This window comes from Xiphophorus couchianus, chromosome 4 (genome assembly GCF_001444195.1).
Source record: "Xiphophorus couchianus chromosome 4, X_couchianus-1.0, whole genome shotgun sequence".
Taxonomy (NCBI): Eukaryota; Metazoa; Chordata; class Actinopteri; order Cyprinodontiformes; family Poeciliidae; genus Xiphophorus; species Xiphophorus couchianus.
This window is the reverse complement of record NC_040231.1, coordinates 9,079,646-9,103,084: the sequence shown is the minus strand read 5'-3', so window position 1 is coordinate 9,103,084 and position 23,439 is coordinate 9,079,646. Positions and strand designations below refer to the sequence as shown.

The 23,439-nt window shown below is 38.9% G+C and overlaps 3 protein-coding genes across 4 annotated transcripts in view; 2 read left to right on the top strand and 1 right to left on the bottom strand.

Annotated features, from left to right (window-relative positions):
* Positions 1-868: 868 nt before the first annotated feature.
* Positions 869-8,408, top strand: lsm14ab (LSM14A mRNA processing body assembly factor b). Its single transcript, XM_028014987.1, has 10 exons — positions 869-1,214; positions 2,227-2,390; positions 2,960-3,098; positions 3,504-3,695; positions 4,022-4,102; positions 4,263-4,439; positions 4,735-4,891; positions 5,061-5,087; positions 6,258-6,498; positions 6,680-8,408. The coding sequence occupies exons 1-10, from the start codon at positions 1,091-1,093 to the stop codon at positions 6,701-6,703; spliced, it is 1,326 nt and encodes a 441-aa protein (XP_027870788.1). The 5' UTR covers positions 869-1,090; the 3' UTR covers positions 6,704-8,408.
* Positions 8,409-9,632: 1,224 nt separating this feature from the next.
* ss18l2 (ss18, like 2) lies at positions 9,633-11,739 on the top strand. Its single transcript, XM_028014281.1, has 4 exons — positions 9,633-9,807; positions 9,959-10,035; positions 11,419-11,503; positions 11,583-11,739. The coding sequence occupies exons 1-4, from the start codon at positions 9,739-9,741 to the stop codon at positions 11,637-11,639; spliced, it is 288 nt and encodes a 95-aa protein (XP_027870082.1). The 5' UTR covers positions 9,633-9,738; the 3' UTR covers positions 11,640-11,739.
* A 189-nt stretch (positions 11,740-11,928) lies between these two features.
* garre1 (granule associated Rac and RHOG effector 1) overlaps positions 11,929-23,439 on the bottom strand; it is a 34,261-nt gene continuing 22,750 nt past the window's right edge. For both annotated transcript variants that reach the window (XM_028014279.1, XM_028014280.1), the window contains exons 4-14: positions 23,044-23,184; positions 22,278-22,373; positions 22,012-22,173; positions 20,942-21,100; positions 19,442-19,539; positions 18,582-18,707; positions 17,430-18,505; positions 15,832-15,997; positions 14,160-14,297; positions 13,891-13,966; positions 11,929-13,786 (exon numbers count right to left, since the gene is read on the bottom strand). In XM_028014279.1, coding sequence (XP_027870080.1) covers positions 13,457-13,786; positions 13,891-13,966; positions 14,160-14,297; positions 15,832-15,997; positions 17,430-18,505; positions 18,582-18,707; positions 19,442-19,539; positions 20,942-21,100; positions 22,012-22,173; positions 22,278-22,373; positions 23,044-23,184 — 2,568 coding nt within the window. In that variant the 3' untranslated portion in view covers positions 11,929-13,456. The remainder of the gene's footprint in view (positions 13,787-13,890; positions 13,967-14,159; positions 14,298-15,831; positions 15,998-17,429; positions 18,506-18,581; positions 18,708-19,441; positions 19,540-20,941; positions 21,101-22,011; positions 22,174-22,277; positions 22,374-23,043; positions 23,185-23,439) is intronic.

The following is a 23,439-nucleotide window of genomic DNA, read 5'->3' as shown; positions in this document are numbered from 1 at the left end:
TCCTTATTTTTTTCTATAAAATTGCTAATTTTTTTGTCAGAATTTTTTTTATTTTTTTATCTTTGACAGCCCTAATACAATGTCATACCTTGGTGATGGAAACCTTCCTATTCCAATTTCATGTTCTATTGCTTTAAGATATTTTTCTTTCAATATACCATTGTTACCATTATTTAATACCCTCAGGAGATTCGGATTGTTTTTCTTTAATCAATCAAATTGATGGTTTCTGACATGAAAAGAAACATACATATTCCAAAAGATTAAAAAAAAGTTCTAAAGAAATTATGTTTTTAATATACTTCTGATATATCTGCTGAATCTTTTGTGGTATTTGGCGGTCACATTAATACGTGCTACACACCATAAATTGCCACTTAATACTTTAGTAGTTAGTACTTTACCGTGCTCTAACATACATATATGTAACACATGTTTCATATTTTGGAAAAAAAAATTAAGTGTTTCTTCTGTTTGAAATTGAATGTGTTATTCTGGTGTGTGTGTGTGTTTCCATTTTATTCTTTAAAACAACAGAATTTGCACCTATGTATTTTTGAAATATTGCCCATCTAATTACATAATTTTTTAAATATTGCAAAATATTACAAAATGAAAATGTTTGGGTGCTGTGTGTCTCTGATATGTGGTAATGGACTGCTGACCATGGTGTACCCCTCTTCTTGCCCAGTAACCGCTGGCGATAGGTTGACTTTTATTGACGAATTATCTTTTTTATTGAATAATTTAAATTGGTTAAGATACTCGATTATATGTATTTGCTGAAGTCCAAAATATTCTCTAAATCGTGTAGTTTTACTTGACCAGCTACTCAAAAGAGAGGAAGCGTATTTTTAGAGAGACAATCTTTGTCCCAGAATCCTTAGCGGCGGGGGAAGCAAAAATGAAGTCGGCCATGTCGTGTTAAGGAGTCAAGGAACGGGACGAATGTGGTTCAGGGATAGCATCTCATTAGTTTTATGTTATGCAGTTTTAAAACATCGCTTCAGAATATTTAACATTTGATTTTGCGTCGGAAGATAAACATATTATTCAATAGCAAGCGCTTTAGTTAACTCAGCGGATAAAAATGAGCGGAGGAGGGACGCCGTACATTGGCAGCAAAATTAGCCTAATCTCTAAGGCCGAGATTCGCTATGAAGGAATTTTATACACCATCGACACTGAAAACTCGACAGTAGCACTTGCTAAAGGTAAGAAGACCCACCCAAATAGGATTGTACCTCTCATTCGGGTAAAATTTAGGGTTTTCCAACAGTAGTTTTATCAATGTGCTTCTTAACGCAGTTGTTTTAGTTAGCTAGCATTTTGCTAGCTGGCTAACAGGCTAGCTAAACTGTGGTAACGTTGTCTCTTTTGTTTACGTTGATTTCGGCCTTTTCTATAATCCACCGATGAGAGAGAAATGGTTTCAGAAGTTTGCATATTTATACTAAAAAACGTTTTTTGCCAGCTTGAATTATATTTAAGTCCGAATTCCCAGTTTTATGAGATAATTGGGTTATACAAGTCACTTTTTAATGCTCATTAAGTTTAATCACGAACACAATTTTCAACAGGTTCCCCGTTGTATATTTTTAAATATGACGATGAACAGATTATGAACGTGAACCTTATCTTAGCGGTCTAATTCAGTGTTTAGTTTTAAGAATGTTCTAGGCTGGCCTCATCCATTGTTTGTTTTTTTAAAATGTTGTTATTGATTAGGTCTGTGGTAGAAAAATATTGGAAGAATCGTTGTAGTTATGTAAGCAAGAGTTTCACGTTAAAACAAAAGGATGTAATGTTTCAACCATCAAAAGAACTTTGAAATGATACCAAGATATTAGGTCTGCATAAGAATTTAAAGAGCTGTAGTGTTTTTTCTCTCTTAACTTGTGAAACATTGTGACTCAAATTACATTCATCAGCAAATATGTACAGTTAGAAAAAAAAATCAATGCTTGGATTGAAATTGTTTTAACTTCTAATAGTCATTTATTTGTCCAAAAAAATCACATTTGTGATCTTTCTAAGTGTTCCAATTGGACACTTTTATGAGTACCCTGTATCTGCAAATACTCAAATATGGATTCTCTGTGTGTTATAAGTATGTTATCAATGCCAGGAGCGTAATTACCAATCAAGCGATCAGAGCTCAAATAATAGCCACAGAATCACTTATAGCAGCTGATTTGTGTAACTTTGCATTTTATTTCCAAACAGTTCGCTCTTTTGGCACTGAAGACCGTCCCACAGAAAGGCCTATACCACCTCGGGATGAAGTGTTCGAGTACATCATCTTTAGAGGAAGCGATATAAAAGACCTAACAGTTTGCGAGCCACCCAAAGCCACTAGCTCTCTTCCTCAGGACCCTGCCATAGTGCAGGTAAGTTTATTTATGTGTAGAAAGACTGTTTATTATGCTGATGGTCATGTTTTCTGTATTAAACGTCTTTTGTCTTCACCCATGTTGATCAGAAAAGAAATTTATGTCTCCAGAAATGCTATTTTTCAGGAACTGAAAACAAAATCATATTGCTTCTAAAAGTAAATTCATGTTGTCACACACTAATATTTTACACTTTTCACTGTAAATGTACCAATGAACTCTTTACATTAGACGGATGTAAAAGGTGATCAACAAAATGGATATTTCCCCCCCCCAAAAAAACAAAGTGTCTAAAATGGAGATAATAAACAATGTGTTAAATGGGCCAAAATGAACAAGATGTATTTATATGAATTAAATATGAATTATGAAATAAATCTGCTGTAAAAAAAAAAGAGAGACCATGATTTTTTTTTTCAACTAGAACTGATCAAATTGTTTATAAGTAGTGTATGCAAGGTGGTGTATTGGTCATTTTAGACTTGAACACATTTATTTATTTTATTAACTGTTAAGCAATTTATTCAAAACATATGTGTATTCTTACAATTGTCTTTACATTTTAGTCATCAATTGGATCCTCCAGTTCAGCATCTGCACCATCATTCCGGTCAGCTAGTTCCTATGCAGCATTCAGCAGGGCTCCAGCTCCTTCCTACAACCAGTTTCCACCTATCGGGTCGCAGCAGTTTGTATCTACTGGAGGTCAGTCGCTGTCACAATTAGAGAAAAAAAACTACAAAAAAAACATTCCTTATAGTTAAAATCATGTTGCCAGGATGCACTATAACCGAATAAATGTTTATTTGTGGTTGAGAATGTGTATAAACGTTGTCATTAAATAACAAGAGGCTGTGATTTTATCATAAATTACAATTTTAAGCATTTTTTACTAGTGAAGCAGATTTGTACGATAGATGGCACACTCAAAGTAAAGTCACCTCCATTGTTCACATCATTGCAGCAAATCAAATGAATGAAAGCCTTTCAACGTTACAGTTTATCTGCATTTATTTGTGCTCAGCGCTCCTGTGTTGGGCAAAAACAACGGGATCTAATACAAAGTTGCACCAACATTAACTTAGATTTGCTTTTTCCTTTGCTGTGTAGGACGTACTAGTCCTCAGCGGGACTCTTTGGCTAAAAGTTCCCCAGTGGAGCCGGCGGTGCAGGCTCCCCCGTCAGCTGCACCTGGTCAGCCTGCCGCCGTTGGTCAGAGGAGTCAGCCAGGAGTGACGGCCAAACCCAGCAGCTCCACCGCTGGCAGCCAGAAACCCCCTGATCTGCTCGAGCAGAAGAGAGGTGAGGCTTTAACAAGCTCATATGTTTGTGTCAGTGCCAGATATTTATTGATTTGGTTCATCCTGGAGTATAAATTGTAAATCCCTAAAGTTATTACGATCATGTGTTGAAAAAGTTTCTCTACTGACTTAGTCTGAAAGCTCACTCAGAGAGGAAGACGTCATTAAGCCAGGTCAAAGTTTGCGTACACAAAGATGTTAATTTTTGGGGGTATAAACTGGGGCAAAGATTCAACAGTTGTGTGTTTTGTTTTTTTCCCACTCACATTCATGCTTCTTGCTTGGTGGCTGTTTTCACTGATGAGCATCTGAATGTTTATTGTTCAGCTCCTGATGTTCAGAAGACTTCCCAGCCTGATCATGAGCAGGGTGCTGTTGAGAACCGGGATCCTAACAGGCGTCAAATTGGTAAAATAAACTTAAGCATATATTACAGAAATCAGTTTTCTCCTTCTACAGTATTGTTAGCAAGAGATTTTAGATATGATAGAGTCTGTACTACCATGCTTAGTGTTATATTTGTCAAACTTGCTCTATTTTCTAAATGTGAATGTTTTCCCGGTATTAGCTGGTGTTCAGTCCAACCGCCGCGGCCGGGGAAGAGGAAACCGCAGCAGGGGCAGAGTGAACATGCGTAAAGATGGCACCATGAAATTTGATGAGGACTTTGACTTTGAAACTGCCAACGCCCAGTTTCACAAGGATGAGATTGACAAGGAGTTTCAGAACAAGCTGAAACTGAAAGGTAACATTTCAGCTCAGAATGATGTTTGATTTAGCAGCTGTTAGCTACACCACATGATGCCTAAACGCAGCTTTAGGAACTCATTATCACCATCACCTTACTTAGACTCAGGAGCAGGTTTACATCTTTCAGTGCAAAGCTGTGTACTTAAATAATACAAATGTCCCTCTGTATTATCCAGACTCTAAAATGCTAAAAAATAATTACAAAATTTGTTTTAGTTTAGCATATATTTTTTTTTTTTTTCTGCTAAAGAAAAAAAAAAGTGTTGTTTCTAATTTTTTCCAAAAAAAAGATGACAAACCTGAAAAGGCTCTGAACGGAGAAGAAACTGTTGACTCAGAACATCCAGCCAACGAGGGCGCCACTGAGGAAGAGGAGGCTACGATAAACACCTGCTACTATGACAAGACTAAGTCCTTCTTTGATAACCTGTCCTGTGATGATTCAAGGTACTACAGCTCACACAGCAGATACGGCTCACATACATCTGACTCTGTGTGGGGTTGATTAAAGACTTGATATTTAACTGTATCATCACTGGTTTTACTTTATGTTCATGAAATTCATATATTTCATCATGTGAAACCGCAACTGACGTTTTGTTTTTGTCTCTTCAAGTAAATCGGGTGATGGCGGATTTCCAAGGTAAGTCAAATATTCTCAAGTTTCATCCTTTACTGCAGCGCCAAATTTTTAACTGGTGAACCGAGTCAAATCTCAGTCATTGTTTGTTAAAATTTCTCTGTAAAATGAATATAACCACATTATATTTGTTTTAGTTTTGCTAAAACAAATAAAATGATGGCTGTTTTTTTGGGGGGGGGGGGGTTTTAGGTTGTATTCACTCAAGGGAAGTCCTTCTGTCTGCTTGTTTGGTCTGGACCAAAAGCAGACTTTATTTAATTATTTTGTGCCATTTGCTTTCAAATTGTGCTTTTTTTAATTTCTTATTTTTTTGTGGACTATAATTTGAAAACAAAGCAATGCGGGTGACGATCTTTGCTCCCGTTGGACAAAAATGATGGGGTGGGACAGAACACAGACCGAAGAAGTAAACAAACTCTTGAAGTTCTGCTGCTGCTTTTCTGTGGCGCACATTTGTCCTTGTTGTTATTACAACTGAAACAGCATTTTGAATTTTAAGATCAGCTCATACAATGCAGGTTTCACAATGCAATATTTCTAATTTTATAAATGCGTCAGTAAATGCTGGTTCAAGCCGATTGAGACCAGATTCTCTGCATTGTCGGACCCACAACATGCTGGCAGCAGCATGGCTAAGCAGAAAACAGATCAGATGCGACTTCAGTTCAGTCATTAGATGCAGTAACAGCATTAGCTACAGCGTTTTTACGATAATGACCTGCAGTGGTGTCTGGTGAAGTCCAAAAAGGCATGTAATTCCTGTTGTTGGTTCAGATTAACTACAGCCGAACATACAGACCAGAATGTTTGCTTCTGGTCTGTATTAAAACCAGAAGTGAACTGCAGCAGAGTTCGCCTGGAAGCGAGACCACCTCAAGAAATGGGTCTCAGTCCGGTTGTTTGGTCAGCACTGGATTTTGCTTGAGTGTATTCACACCAAGACAAAAGAACCAAGAAGGGAAACAAACTCTGGGCAGGTGTGAATACATCCTTATTTTGCTTTTGCATCTTACCATCACTTAAAGCAAAATGTGAACATTTGGAACCAAAAGCTTCCACAGCTGAAGCGGTGCCTCCACATTTTGTGTGTGTAGGTTGTTTTTTTTTTCAGTTTTTTGCTGTTTCAAGTTAACAACTGTGAGCTGACTTTGTGTTTTGTGTTTGTGTCAGGGAGCGCAGGCCAACCTGGGCAGAGGAGAGACGAATGAACGCAGAGACTTTCGGCATCCCTCTCCGACACCATCGTGGAAGAGGCGGTTTCCGTGGGCGAGGGTACATGGGGCCCCGCGGAGGTCGGGGCCGATCATCGAGCAGAGGGTTTTTTGGCCCACCGCGGGGGGCCCCGCCTGGCTTCAGGGGCGGATTCAGAGGTGGAAGAGGAGGCCGTGATTTCTCTGATTTTGAATACAGGGTAAATATAACAAGAACGCTTAATTACTGTATTATCATAGTATCATGCTTTGAGTAAACTGCAGGATGTTTAAGTCTTTTTTTTTACTTTAAATCTATTCAGCTGAAATCTAGTATAAAGAAAAATCTAAGACGAATCAGCTTTTTGCTGATTCCAGGTGTTTTTTCTTTATCTGTTCCAGAAGGATAACAAGGTGGCTGCGTAGTACTTCCATGATGGATCCACCAAGAATTGTAGCCACTTGTCATGAAATTATGCCCGTTGTAGAAATTTCCTGTGGTCTCTACATTTGACAGAAAGAATGAAGACATTATTTGGACACCAGCACCTCGGTGGACTGCCTGACATCAGGGGGTGTCGGCCCCACTCCCTCTCTCCACCTTGAGACTTTTTGGTTTCTTTCTCCAGAAGTTTTGTTGGAAAAATTAGAAGATCACATGTAAATACAAAGCTTTGGAGTAATTGCGTACTTTTGCATCAGTTGAATTCCTTTCTTACTAAAGTTGTCTTTGATATTGTCAATATTAGGAGCTGTATGCTCTTAAACTGTGAGCAGATCGCAGCCCGTGTGATCAATAGCTTTACTCTTTTTTTCTTTCTTTCAATTTTTGATATTTGTCGGCACCAAATCTGTCACCACTGCCTGTTGCACCGTGCGTTTTTCTGCTCAGTTAGGTTGCCATGTGTTCAGTGTTTTTACTTCATTTTTTTTTTTTTTTACTTTGATTTTCTATGGAGTAGTGAGGCTTACAGAATCATAAATCAGAACAGTTTGTAAAGAATGAATGTAAAACTAGTTCAAACCAGCTGATTTTGCCCCTTTCGACTTATGTTGGCCCTCAGCCCTCCTGCGTCAGATGAGTTGTTTTCCTGCTGGATGTTTGAAAGGTACTGAGAGCTTTCAAATGCAGGCGTTAAAGTTCTTTTGTTCAGTATGTTTCACAAAGCTTCCGCTGTACAGGGATTTAATTTTGGCTGTGTTTACATAGTTAAAAATACAAGAAGATAATTTTTTTTCTAATTTGTGTTGAAAAGATGTTAATTATCTTACGTCTTGGAAAAAGACACTTAAGCAAGTTCTATTTCCCTAAATTTGCTGTTTTGCCAAAAAAAAAGTCTTCAATGGAAAATTTGTCATTTATATGTACGTTCTTGTAATTTCAGTACTTTAAATCCTTGTTTTGTTTTGTTGGTTTTTTTAAATGTAAAGACGTCCCTTTTTGTTGTCGTGCTCATTGGTGTTTTTCCCCCATTATGTCAACAGGCAGCAAGTCACACAGCTAAATGAAGCACTTGTAGTGTTACAGGAGTTGTTTACTCGACATGGGAAACGTGTGACGAGGATTCAGATGCTTTTTCTTAACTGGATTGCTGATAAATTGTAGCTCCATTTGTTGCGTCGTCAATGTGATTGTTCTCAGGAGTGAATTTATTTTTTTACCGACTCGTGAACAAAGGGACAAAAGGCTGGATGTGGCTTTTAAGAAGGTTCTCGTTTGTTTTTAAATCCAGTTCTCAAACTTCGTAGGGAGTGCCTTGAGCATGGTGGTATGATTTCTTCCCCTCGTATTTCTCCCATTAACTTAAATGTTACATTGTGACTGAAGTAGCCTACCGCTGGCACTACAAGGTGAGAATAGATCCTTTTTTTTTTTTTCTTCAAATATGGTTAAGTTGGCAGCGCAGTAAATGTCTGATAAGGTTATTGCACAAACAACTTCTAAATGCACGATGGCCTGTGGAGGTAATTCTTTATATTGGCTTTAACAACAACCAATGAGATTTGATTTGAGCCTAAATTGTTATAACTGACATTTTTCATGTTTGCTACTCTTTCCAGTCGCTGGAATTGTTTTCTTGGGATATCATCAAAATTGAGTTTTTACAAAAATAAAGAGTTGTACAATTTACATGTTGCCCTTGTTTATTTTGTTCTTGTTTGATTTTCCCTTTTTTTTGCATTGTTTTATTCGTACAAAGCCTTGATGTTCATGCACGGTTTTCCTGCTTTTCCCTCTTCAAAGGATCTAAACTCCTGTGTCTTTAACAGGTTACTCTAACAGGTTCCCCTGGGTGTAGATGTGTTCTTGATTGACGTGTTTTCCTGATGACCTGTCCAGGGTCTACTATGCTTTTTCCTTTCCTTCTTGATCAATGGAAGTTCTTAATTTAGGAAATTAGTATTTGCTTAGGGTAATTTGAAGGATGTATGTTACTTGATTCTTTAATACCAAGTAAAATTAATTTGAATCCACCTTTTTACAAAAATCTGAAATGTGTGGCTTGCATTTGTCGTTATATAGAACCCAGTGCAACCACCTCCCTTCAAAAAATAGGTTACATGGGAGGGTCCATCTGTTCTGTGAAGGTTTCAAAGGTTTGTTAGAGAAAGTTGAATAAGCAGCAACATAAAGATCGGCTACACACCAGATGATGAATTTTGGGCAAGTTTAAGGCAAACTTGGGTAATAAAATGTCTCAACTTTTGAACATCTCAAACCATTCAATCCATCATCAGGAAGAGTATGAAACAACTGAAAATCTACTAAATCTCCAATCTGAAATTTATGTTTCATTTCTGAATCCTATCTATTATACCTGCTTACCCTTGCAGGATCATGGGTTGCGCATACCAGGAAGATTTTCTTTTCTTTTAATAACTTTGTCAAACATTTGCTTTCTTCATTTGAAAAATATGAGCAATTTTTAATATAAAATTGTTTAACATATGTTGTGAGGATTGTTTAGCAATTGAACAAAAGTGTTGTTCTTACATATCTGCATAGGAATATTCCATTCCCAAATTTTTCTTTTAATTTTGAATTAAAATGTTAATATTTGTCAGGAATTTTTTTTAATGATTCAGGGTGAAACATTTACTGAGAGATCATCTATTTCCATCAGATTTGTCATATGTTATCCTTTCTTTGTTTTTAAATTTAGCTGGCTACAAATAAAAACTGGATGGTGATTAATTGAAATGTGTTTGTAAATAGAATAAATTAATTTTTACTTGCATAAATGCTTTAACGATATATTTTCGCATACGACTCGTAGGTCTTTTGTTAGTGGGCGCCGCTGATAAATGAACCATTTAAATGAGAGGCTGCGTTTGACCGTCAACCTTCCAGCAGATGGCGCTAATCCCGCGGATGCAACATGGTCATTTAATTCTGGAGGCGAAGAAGACGTGCGGAAGAAAATGCGCGGCCATCAGACGTAAACAAGGACAGTTCAGACATGTCGATTGTTTTTGTCCCTAAGAAGCTCCGAGGGAAGGCAAAAATCAACCAAGAAACAATACAGAGGGTAAGAAGCGACGCTGACGAAGCGGATAAAGCATCAGCAAGGATGCATTTAACTTCCTGCTTAGTCTGAAAAGCTGATTCATGGCTAATGTAGCGACATTTTGGTCAGTAAATGTGACTATTTTATCTGTCTTGTGTTTTTTCTGCTGTAGCTACTGGATGAAAACGACCAGCTGATAAGATGCATTACCGAGTACATGCAGAAAGGACGTGCTGTGGAATGTGTGCAGTAAGTTAAAACGGCCTGCTGATGATGTTCTGACCCACACTGATTCACACCGGACTTTATCGCTATGCCAGTTCATTACTGACATACTTGAACGGATTATATTTAATGCATGTTATATATAAAAATCTGCTCTATTTGCCATTTACACCTTTGTGCCAACAGGCTCAGCAGATAGACAAACAAAGCTTGTCTAGAAACAAGAGGTCTCACTTTAACATAAAGTGTGACTGTTTCTGTTACGTATTTTGTTTAAAATATATTTATTCTTCATTCAGTAAATTTACTCAGAGTGGATAGGTTAAAAGTAGCGATACTTCATACCAATATTGCAAACGTATAGTGTAGTAAAACTCCTAAAAGGATACCCCAACCCAAAAGGTTATTCAAGTTAATGTAACTAGTTGTTACCCACCGCTGTTTATAACCAAACATTCTATTGAACACAGATGGTGATTGAAATTTTTTTTTTTTTATATAGATTTTGTTGGTATCATGTCACTTTTCTTGGGGTCCTATTTAAAAACTACAGGGATATTCTACACTTATTTCAGCTTCTGAAAAACGTAGTTTAGGATTTGTAATACATTTATTAAAACAAACAAGGTCAACTGTAAGGCTTTGAGAATATCAGACCACCTTAAGATGAAACTATTTTGGATTACGGTAGTTGTAAATCAGTCTATTATTCCACAGACTGGGCACTGACAAAACCTGGCATTTCTTCACAGATCAAGAACTGTGTTTATTATAATCTGTTATTATTATAGAATATTTCTGTCCAGTTTTGGGTTATCTAGGTGATGTCGTTTTTTAAGAAGGATCCCATGTTTGACGGTTTGATACCCCCCAAAAGCTGTAAAATGAGCTTTTCTGTGTCCACAAATAGAATTAAAGTTTCAAAAACAACGTAGTATTTACAATTTGTGTAAAACAATCCAGTTGAAGCTTGAGGTATGTAAGATTAGAACTAGGACAGGTCAAAGGTTGAATCGAGTTTGTACATGCAGTGGGATAGCCCTGCATGTACTATAGCCTGGTGGTTCTGTAACATACAGAATGTGACTTCCAGTCTACTCTACTTGTGCAGACATAAAAATACGATTTTTAAGGCTACATGCAAGACAGACCTTGTATTAGTCTAAAAAAAAAGTCTTAAAATAACTCTTTAAGGTTTTCTACATCAGACCCTGTTTTCTTTGCATATATATATATTCATGTTTTTTAAATAATGTAACTGTATATTAAAGATTTAACAGGTATAAAATGATCAGCTTACGCTTGATCCCTTCAAGTAGATCTAATTTTCAGCTGCAGCAGATTGTAGTTATTAAAAACAGGAAAATAGCCCTTCAGTAAATCTAGTTTGTTCTGCATGTGAAACAGGTACCAACAGATCCTGCACCGCAACATTGTCTATCTGGCGACCATAGCTGACGCCAGTCCTGATGACACTCCACCCATCACAAGTGTAAGGAGAAGAAACTAAATGCTTATTAAGAGTGAAGCAGTGAGAGCTTATTATCCTCAACTCTGCTCTTTGTTCCCAGTGTTCACCCAGCAAGGCGTCAACACCTGCTCTTAATGGACACGAAGAGACTCAGTGACTGTGGGAGGACAGTTCTCATGTCAGAGGACTTTTATAGTGAAATAAAAATTTACTTTATTCATTTCCAGTATATGTACAATAAATACCATTTTAAGTTGTTTCCAGGTGTGTGGGAATTTAAATGTGGAATAACTGGCTGACTTTTAACCTAAAAGAACAACGCTTTGCATTTCGAATTGCTAATTTTTTATTCGTTTTTTGCATTGCTGGTACACCGTGGGAAAAAGAAATCAGTTGCCAGCTCAAAAGAACAATAAGCAACATAAGCCAAGCAGTCCCCCTTCATCTCATCTTTCAGGGTAACATGTTTTTATTATTTTTCTCCATCTTTTTGTAGAAGCCACTAGTAAACCATTTGTACACAGCTGAGAAGCTAACAGTTACAGTCCAAGGTCTGTAAGGATGTCTTTTTAAAAAAAAAGGCTGCAACAGTTAGGGAGATAACACAGACAAAAAGCAACAAACCCTATATGTTGATTGTGCAAAGCACATTAACTATAAAAAGATATATATATTTATATGTATATACAACAAACTATTCTCTGTAAACATGTTAAGTATGTTAGTTATCTGAAAACATGGTGTCATTTCATAAATACAGGCAACATTGGCATCCGCAAACATCACAAAAAGAACATTCTGGGCCTTTAAATGCAGCCCACTGCCATAAAACCAAGGGAACAAGGGCTGTAAAGAAAACGAAACCCCTTTTCACACAATGTTTTAGTGTTTAGCATGGTATATTTGGTAACCTTTGTAGATCAATGGTGTAGTTTTGACTGTAGGAAAGAAATGTGCTTTTTCACATACAGGGAGGTGGAAAATAATCATGTAATGTCAAAAATACTAACATACAGTTATGGTATAACATGTAATACAAAAATAAGATTAATACTGTCGATACTTGTACACAAAAATATCTCAAAGAAAACATTAGGTTTGTGGGAGTTAGTGTTTTATTTATTTATTTTTTTAAATTTCTGAGCAAAAGGAAGAAAAAAAAAAAACGCCAATTAGAGAGGAGGAAATAAACTTCATGTTCGTCAATAAGCAGGTCTCCTCAGCACCATTCGTCCTCTGAACAACGCTTTGGTTGGAAAATAATCTGCAAGTGCTATCAATACCAACATGGCACATAGATACAGCTATAACTCTGAACTCTGGTCAGTTGATGTAAAAGTAGTATATTTCTCTCAAATTCCACCTCTGCAGTGGCTTACTTTATTTATGCTGAGCCTGCTCAAAGCCTCTTGATAAAAAGAACTAAATATTTATATTTCAACTTCAGTATTTTACAAGCTATGAAACAGTAAGATGCTAGCTGTACTCTGAGTCATCTTGCTTGAGATTTGGCAGTTACAGCTATGTAGACACAGTATACTTATTATGGGCAGAAATGAGAGCATTCCAAGCCCTTGTCCTCTCGTAATCCTCTCCCCTCTAGTCTCTCACGCACGCACACACACGCACACACACATACACACACGCAGCTGCAGAAGCAAGTGGGTGACGGCCGTGCACGTCTCCAGCTCTTGTCTGAGGACAGAGAAACAACCACTAGACTAACTGCTGCCAGAATGACACATGCACCGTTCAAAGTTTAAAAGATGGCAGTTCAGAAAACATCAAAATACGTCTTTCTTTTCTTTTAATATGGAGATGTTTGACATGGAAAAATATAAATACAAAAATGTTGAGCCAGTGTGTGTACTTAACATCGCCTCTGAGGCTTACAAATCTTCCAATTCAGTGGGTGTGGAGTGTGATGACGGGAGCTGCAGATCCTCAGCGGCACGTTACTTTGGACTCGTTCGATCAGTACTGGTGAAGGTAGGAGGGCCGATGCTCGTGTTTGAGGGGGAAGGATTTGAAGCCCTTGGTCATGGGTTTGGGTTGTTGCTGCTGCTGCTGTTGCTGTTGTTGCTGCTGTTGGGTGAAGGGAAAACCAGAGGAGATCCCAGTGGAGGCGGAGCAGTCGCTGGCGGTCGACCACACGGGCGACTGCAGCATCTGCATGGAGTCGCTCCACTGGGAGGAAGGAGGCAGGTTCATCTGGTACAAGGAAGAGCTGGGATTGGGCATGGTGTGGGTGTGGGTGGTGTGCTGCCATGGCGCTTTCGGGGGCCAGGTTTTAGTTTTGCTGTCCTGCGGGGCAGAGAGTACAAATGAGTCACGATACGAGAAGAGAGGTCAGGATGAAGGTTTTTGTCACTTTCAAACTGGAAATAGAAAAATGCTCGGCTTGTTACCTGGTTATCATCACCAATGTGATGGAGAGGAGGTGAAGACAGAGTGCACACCTCTGGCTCACCACAGCTGTGTTTCCTAAATAAGGACGGAGGAGAAGACATCATAAATTAAATTGATTTTTCATTCAAATTCATAATTTTCATCTTGTAACGTTCAGTTTGTCCATTCTCATCTCACAGAGATGAACAATGTTTTATCCAACATATGACCGACACATGAGACAGTATTACTTATGAGCTTTATGTCTCTTTGTCAGTGAATATCTCACCTCCTTTGTTTAACCGCTGCTACGAGGTCCGGCCCAGAAAACATGGAGAACAGGCTGTCCCCATTGGCTGATGAAGTCTCGTCACTGGAGCTGGCCGAATCTCCCTGATTGGCTGACCAGCTGCTGTTTACGGCCTCCCTGAGAAAGCAGCAGCAGTGTTTTCATTACGCGCTTATAATAACTTGGAGCTTTGATACACAGGACCTGCTACAACCAAGTTAAAGATATTTAAGAGTCATGCAATCATTTAATAAATGACGTTCCTGCATGAGTTTCTGTAAAGACAACAGAGCGGTTATTTAACTCTAGGTTGTTTTCCTGGATTAGTGTGTAAGCAGGATGGCGTCTCACACTTGTAGGTGGAATTAAACGACAACAACCACGATTAATGTGGCAAATGCCTCATGGTGTCAGTTGTATTAGGAATTTAATTAAAAACACTGACAAACATTACTGTGAAAGATAATGGACCGCTGGTTTAAATAACTCCATCTGCTTCAGTGCTGTAACGCTGTGTACAGAAGCATGACCTGCATTGCACCTAAATGCTTATAAGAGTCTTGGTGTTGTACATTTATAGCAGTATTTACATTTCTCTCTTGATTTCCTATCAGTGAATTAAGATTTAAATCACACAGAGTCAATATTCTGACTTGTTTCCATCCACTTTTAATCAATTAAGGCTTTCATGTAAAAATCCAGCATTTCTACAGACTCGATTTTCTTCTCAGTCATTCAAACCTATTTTCTAACGGACGGATGGAAAAACACAAGAAAGAAATGGATGCATGATCAAGAAAGGAGGGAAAAGAGGACACTGCTGCAGATTTGCTGTTGTGTTTAATGTTCAGCTATTGGACTGACGGCCTTACATTTGACTCTACAAAGTCCCCACATCATCACCACTCCGCTGCATGAGGTGCTTCTCCGTTTTCATTACCATGGCGCTTTGCATTATGGCCAAACATCCCATAATGCAAAGCTCATATCTGTTTAACAGGTTTTAATCCAAAGGTTTTGCAGCTCATTCAGTTGTAAATTTGCAAGTAGTATTTTAACCTACTGAGCGGTGACAGTAGAAACTAATTGTTGTTGTTTTCTTTTAGCAATTTCCATGAGCATCATAGTCAGAGCTCAGGATAAATTTGCTGAGACATTTACTCCTGGGAGGACTGGCAGCTGTTTTAAATGTTTGCTAATCCTTTTTCTCACTATAGAATGATGGAATTTAAATAGTTTTGAAATTTAGTTTCATTTTAAAATATTTCATTTATCCCAAAAGGTAATTAAATGTCGTAGCTGGAGATGGGCACCAGCAACCCTCCCGACCCCATTAGGGACAAGGGTGAACAGAAAATGGATGGATGGATGGATGGTAATTAAATGTTTTCGTAACAAATATGATCCAAGTATCTTCAAACGGTCATTGTGGATGGCGATGCTGTGGCAGCAGTCAGTCCTGCAATGAATCTGAAGAGGCCTCTGACTGAAGACTGTTGCTGTATTACAGTCTTATGATGTCCAGGCTGAGACAATATTTCACAGTAACATGTCTTGGATGATACCATCTGCTGCCCAACTCAATTGCTTTTGCTGCTCCTCTTTCAAGTTTTTACAATTTTTCCCCAGCAGAAAGTCAATAATATGGCAGATGTGCTTTGTAGATTCATACCCCTCACTGAAGTACTCTGGGTGGGACCAGGTTCTGTGTTGCTCATCAGGCATCGGCCAGTTGCTGCGCGTGTTGCTGGGGCGACGGATGTGTTGCACCTGCCTTTTCTGCTGCATGGCTTGACTGACGCCGGCAACGTAACGTGCAAACTCTGGGTCAGAGCCAACTGCACAGGGGGAGAGAGAGAGAGAGGACGGTGGGTGTGTGTGTGTGGGGAATAAACACATGAGAGTTTCTGACGCCCTCAGCTTTTCTCTTTCATACCCCGGAGCTCAATCCATTTAAGCCAGACTGTCTACGATGGCAGAAAAATCACAATAGCCATAAGTCAACTCTGCACAGTAGGCTTCGACTGCAATCAAAAGAGTCTGCTGCGCTGTAAATAGAAACTGACAAGCCCACCTCAGCACATAACCTCAATTTATCATCTCATCCAGATGAGGCAGTTGCTTGGCTAGATTATTCAAATTAGGATGGTGCATAATTACATACGACATGGTTACTAAATGGCTTTAAACAGCTTTTGTTTGTGATTATCTTGCCTTTTGTTCCCAATGTTCTCCTGTCTGCCTGTCCTGTTTTGTTTATGTAATTGGATCTCTGCAAACTAATTTTCTTTTATGAGCCAAGAAAGACTTCAGATGATAAACTTTTTAAGCTGATTAGTAAAACACCCAGAGCAAGCATTCAAGAGTTTCAGCTCAAGGCGACCACAAACCTTCTGAACATTGTTCTCCTGGTGCAACAGACCCCAAACATTTCATTTGTCTCCATCTTTATGCCACAATCAACAGGCTTTGTCCTCTGGACTGATGTTAGCATCAAAAGTGAGTTGGTTCAATTATAAAGCCTGAACCAAAAGCTATGTTTTTTTTCTAGTGGAAAAGTCCAAATATGGACATGTTTGTGATTTAGAGCAACATAAAGCAGTCAACTGAAGACAGCTAAATCAATACTCACTTTTTATTTATTTCAAGGTGAACTATTCATAAAAGACTTGATAATATCCCTTAATACTATGGTATACAGACCAATTAATGGAAAGCTAAGTGGAAGGACAAAGTGTAGAAACTTTTGCAGTCACACTCTTATTTCAATCTCATTTCAATCAAGGCTGCGGTTATTCTTGTTGATTGTGCAGCTTTTTTCTGCCATACTTTCTCCTTCCACTAGACTTTCCACTAAACATGGAATCACTCTGATTAGCACAGACATTTTGGAGTTTACACTCCTGGTGGACGGATATCATGACTGTTTCCTGTACAACTGTCAGGCCAGGCTTGTTAGGTGAAGGGGCTTTGCTTGGGTTGCTAGGCAACGAGCCAGGCTCTGCTTGGGTTGCTAGGTGAAGGGCAGAGCTTGCTGATTTGTGACGTTGCATTCGGAGGTTTTTTAAACTGCTTGTTTTCCAGATACCAAAAACCATTAACTTATTGAGAAAAACCAGTTAGGTGTTTTTTTTTTCTTTAAGAGCTTTGGTTGTTTTCAGAAGCAGTAGAGACCATAATGGTAATGCAAAAACATGCTAAATGTAAAACCTGCGTAAACTTTTGTGATGCTCAAACTTCCAGACGGTAGATGGTAACTCGTGGCCTTACCTGCTGGGTCAAAGGGCATCGTGTCTCCCAGGACTCCAAACATCCCCTCACTCTGGTCCCTGTTGGGCCAAGTATTGTTGCGGGGCCCCTGTGGCTTCTGACCCAGCATGGCTGAGATAACTGTCTCCATGTAGGTGCTGTCCAGGCCCAGACTGTACAGGTCTGAACTCAGGTCAGGCAGCCCTGGGGACCCCCACTGGCTGATGGGACCTAAGGGGGACAGTCCTGCTGGGGGGCCTTGTCCTGCAGGCTGTTGCCCTGAGGTGCCAAGCCACTTGTTTGCCACCCTGTGCTGTGGTAGAACCTGTGGTGGGGTCTGCTGGGGCGGCAGCTGGGAAGGAGGAGCCTGCTGCTGGGTGATGGGCTGCAGGAGGTGCTGGTAGTACTGCAGGGCAGGAGGGGAGGGCTGCTGAGGCGGAGGAGGCTGCTGCTGCTGTGATGGGGGCGGCTGGGTTTGAGGCTGAGTCTGTTGCTTCTGCACCAACGGAGGTGGCTGAGTTAGGGAGTTAGACGGCGTCTGTAGAGCAGTGTAGGAAATGGACTGGGAAGCTGGTGGATGGCCACTGGGCGGCTTCAGCTCCGCAGGGTTAGCAGAGGCCACAGAGTTCCTCCTCTTCACCAGGGGTGATGCCTGCTGGGATTTGCCCATGTTGAATCCTGAGAGAAAGTCGATGACATCTTGCATCTCTTGGTCAGTGGGAAGGTTCTTCCCCTGGTCATCAGATACCGAGCCATTAGCCATTAGGTTTTGCTGAGTGGTGTCAGGCATGCTGGACAAGCCACCCATCTGTAGAATACTCTGTATCCTCCCATCGTTGTGCCCGAGGCCCTTGGCCTTGTCGTCGGAGCTACTGGTTGAAAGCATGCTGCGGGATGGAGTGCTGGGGATGGAATAGCTGCCTCCGCTGTTGGAGCTAGATGAGACCTTCTTGGCAAATTTGGAAGTCAGTTTAGATATCGTTTTTGGCAAACCACTGGAGGTTTTGGAGCTGGTACCCGTAGGCATGTCCGCCTGGCAACCGTATTCTGGGCTTTCACGCTGCAGCTGGATCTGAATGGTCGGCAAGGCCTGCTCCCTTTTACAGAGAAACACAAAGTGTTATCAACAAATGAGAAGAAAGAAAAATAACTCTTGGTTCAACATCCTCTTACTTTCTCTCTTTCCATCTGGTGATGTCAAACACGGCTGTGTAAAGTACATCTACCAGTCCGAGGGTCTTCTCTGGATCCAGGCTTCGCTGGAGCAGGGACATAGTGGCCGGGTCCTCCTTCAGACACCTGAGCAGAAACAAAATGATGTTAACTCAACATGATATCCAAGACAGTACTGCACAAATTTTGTTTCTCATGGGGTCAGTTCTTATCTGAAACAAACAGTGTTGACCAATGTTTAGTTACGTCTTTGTGTCCATCACTGATGATAAAAGACTTTAGCCAAGGAGTGTCCAAACTTTTTGTCACATGGACAAAATTTGTCAAGTTATAAAAACCTGCAAGCCAAAAAATGTGTTTTTTCCTTCTTAACAATAAACTAAGCTGCAGTACTTTTTTTTTTTTTTTTTTTTACAAAAAAAAACAACAACAAAAAAAGATAAAAGAAAAAACATTCGGTCTATTCTGAAGAAACAAAAACAGGACTGAGGTCACTCTATCTTGAAAATGCTTCCTGTATTTAGCCAAGTTTAGTAAATTTATTAAAAGATTTAGCAGGAGAAAGTAGTAAACCTGGTTGTTTAAAGATGAATACAGTATTTTCTATTATATTATGTTTATACTTTTGACTGATACTGCTTCAGTCCCTTCTTCCCCACGGATGACTATAAGCAGACACTGAAAAACTATTTCAAAGTGACATTAAATTAATCCAAACCCAAAAGAAACCATTTTCGGATAGATACGACATTTAAACATTGTGTTCTTAGCCAAATGTATATTAAAGATCTCAACTGCTGTGGTTTTTAATCAACATTGCCTTAATCTAAAGTTTTAGAAAAATGTGTTGGTAGACCCACCATGTTGAAGGAACCTGGACCACCACCTTGGATCCCTCCAGAGCGATGTGGGGAGCGTAAGCCTCCTTATTCTCTATCTGAGCCGTATCAACAACCACCTGTTGAGGCAGAAACCCAAAACACCTCAATCAGCTTCTAACAGTGTGCAAATGAAAACAACTTCTCTTAACTATGCAGTAGCTGGACAGTATATAACCCGTTTTAGATTTGTCCGGCATTCGTTCACCAGCAAGCAGCGACAGGCAGGTCAAGGTGAGGAAGCCAAATGCTTTTTAATCAGACAGCGCCAAAGCGGCATGTCTTCCTGCTAGTGTGAGCAAGTCTGTCCACAAGTTCTCTGAGAGTGGCCTTGGCTCCTCGAAACCTATGTAAGCTGGGTCACAGAGAGGGAGGGAAGTAGGGAGGAGTCCATTTCCTGGATTACAGGAAATGACTCCATTGTTTTTGTCAGAGCAGGTGTATCCTTAAAAAACCCACTTGGAGTTTTTCTCTCTTTTTTTGTTACCAAAAAGAACCACACAGATAAACAAATGTCAATATGGCATGTCAAATAAATCCAAGATCACAAAGAGGGAGGGGAATATATATTGTATCCAAAAGATTACAGGACATGTTAAATTTGGTTTTAATGTCAAATCTGCCCTTTTTGTGCGTTTTTCTGTTATGTTCCATTGTTGGATTCTACATTGTTGTACTCCTGTAAAGCATCTTTGAGTACTTAGCATTATTATTACGTTTTATCCATTCATTTATATTTAACTTCATATACTTTTTGAACAACGTCATACGTTGATATTCATGTAAAAAAAAAAAAAAAAGAGTAAAAAGTTTCAAGGAATACAGTGTTAAAACAAAAAAAGGAGCTCTACTACTCTGCACGGACTGACAAGTATATGAGTAAATGCAGGCATTTTATAAAAAACAGGGACTGTATTTTATGTGTGTGTGTGTTTGTCCATGCATGTAGTGGTGTAGTCTATTTTCAGCTTAGAGACGATAGCCTCCGGTTAGGGGCTAATGCAAGACACTCATTCATCATCTAAGAACTGTTTTACAGTTCTAACTGAGGTGGGAGGGCTTGATGGGAACACTCTGCTTTTTTCCTGTGTGGTCGAACATAAACACAATGATGACCCAGCTTCATTTCGACTCCGTATTTTAACAGTAAAAGGTAAAAGACAAAGGGCAAAGAAGCTTTGTTTGCAGACTCGTCCAGGCAAGCCTATCCTGCATTCAGATGATAAAGGAATGCTTTCTGTCTTATGTGTGTCTCTGGTGTTTGTTTACATCTCTAAGCCATTACAGAAATCTGATATTAATTTAAATTAAAACAAAGAGCAAGATGGAAAGCTCGTAGAAAAAAAAAAAGACAAGGATTCAGCAACTATTTGCAGAGACCTGTTCAAAATAAACATTCGTCCCATTTACTTTCCACATGAGAACAATACAGCAGAGACTTAAAAGGCAACATGACATGCATGAGAAATGTTTGCTTCTCACCAGACCAGCTTGGGCAAACAGCAGCTGGACAGCCGTCTTACAGGCTCCCCTCCAACTGGATGGGCAAACCTGATTGAGGACTTCTGTGACTGGAGACTCGTCCCTGGGGGTCATTCCGTTCTGTCCCAGCAGCTCTTTAATGAGCTGAAGCATTGTGTGCTGCAGACAAAACATGGATTAATGTCAACTAATGTCTGCTTTCAACTTCTGATGATGGTACACCAGAGATGGTAAAAAAAAAATCAACTAGAGAAATTCTTAAATTGTGGCACCTTGTCTGCTTTTAGCAGAACTTTTAAAAAAAAAAAGTGGTATTTGTTTGGTAAATATGAATGAAAGGTTCATTTTGCAGTGTTTACTTCAGAAGTCCAAAGTTAGATATGTGAATGACTATATTTAAACAATGATATTCCAGCTCCAAGTTTGAGATCTACTTACTAATATTATCAGTGACGAGGCTTAGTAAAAACCTAATAGGAATCAGTTCATTAGCCTTTATAGAGATGTTTCAAAATACTCTGTTGCTGTGCACTTCCAGTCAGCAGGCTGAAAGAAGGACAGTATATTATTCCCTAACTTCTAAAGAAAAACTGAAGTGTTTAGAAATATTTCTGTTGGATGAAAATATGTTATTGTGTGAACTAAAGGAGCAGCCTAATGCTGTTATGACACTGCAGAAAAAAACACAAGCATTATTACTTGAAACGTTAGCTTCATTGTAGCTATCATTTTTGTAGCAGGGATACTTTTAATAGTGAAAAGAATACTGTGTCTACATGAAAACAAAAGGAGGCTGTATAGTACTATGTCTTTAGTATTTAATAACATATACTTTGTCAAAAGTGTGAATAATCTTTGTTTTTGGCCACAACTATCACCAAGATTTTTTTTTCCTGAGGTGGTATGTGTTGTAACAACTTTGAGAACCTCTATAGAAAGTGCATTGTTAAACACAGAAAACAACATTCCTTAAAACCTAGATTGACACATAAAACTAAAAATAGTTGACTGTGACAAAGAGGCACAACCCACTTTTTAAAGGTCAAACTCCTATTTTAGATTTTACAAACCGTTTTAAGTTTGAGGTTCTCCGCCGCTGATTCGTTGAAGGAGACCCCTTTAAGGAAGTGAGAACCAATCTGCACAGGGATGGTGGGAAGTTCACACTGGATGGGCTGGGAGGTGGTCTGCCTCCTGCCTGCCTGCTGAGCCTCAGCCTCACTGCAACAGCCCTTCATAAAAACAACCCAAACATGTTAACAGAACTCCACATGCAAACCTGAACCCATATCTTCAAACACTTTATTAATTATACGTTTGCAAAGACTGAACCCACCTGTAAGGCTGCCTCCACAGCTTTGGGGTTGAAATGAAAACCTGCCTTCAGTGCATATTCACTATGACCCAGGCTTTCTAAAGCTGCTTTGTAAGCCTGTATGGACAGGAAACACAAGTAGAAGAGTAAATGCAGCAATACTTTTAGCAAATAACTTAGAAAACGTATGAGATTATTTCTTTCCGTAATTCAATTCAATAAGTGATACTATTTAAAATACAGATTAATTTCTTCTTTGGGAGTTATATCACTGTGTATTTATGACTGTTACTTAACAAAAGATTTGAATATTACAACAAATAAGACATGAAAGTATTTTTTCATAAAATCATTACTCCCATTGGGAGTAAATACTCCACTCCAAACTGTGCTATAACCAAGCGTCTTCATGGAAAGTTAAGCAGAAGTAAAAAAATGTAGTGCAAAAAAGTAAAAAACTACGATGGATAACTGCTGCCTTGAGAGGCTACCATTAATTTTTAAAAAAATCCTTACTACTCTTGTACAATATTTGCATTTTCTGTGAAACTTAATTTTGAGTTTCACAGAAACTCAAAATTAACTCTAAGAAAAATTTTGTTTTTCCAACTGAAGCTAAGAATCATTTAAACAAAAAAAATATTTGGAATACATTACTCTGTAAAGGTCCATACAACACAATTTTCACATTCTTACTGAAATAAATGAACTTTTGGATGATGTGCCAGTTTAACAACAGCTGTTTTAAAAAGTAAGGCTAGGTTTGATGAACATGTTGAAAGCATACTTGTAATGCGCTGTCAATCTTCATGTTGAGCTCCTTCAGCTGGTGTTCGGGGATGGTGGTGTTGTTGGAGCAGAAAAGCTGCTGAACCTGGAGTCCAGCCAGGCAGCCATCCCGGCCCCGTTCTCTCAGCCTCGCTGTGACCTGAAGACATAACAGCAAACAACTCAACAAACTCACTAGAGAAAAAAAAAAGAGCTCAAGTATGTTTAATTGTCAATTTGAACATCATTAAATATTTTTTTGCTATAAATTGCTTTATAACAATAAAGCAATTTATACTGAACTGAAAAAAATATTTTCAGTTCAGTGTTTAAATCTTGTCAGATACAACATTAAAAAACAGGCAGAATATTTTTTTTAGAGTAATTTAAAAAGAAAATAGTTTTAGCTTATATA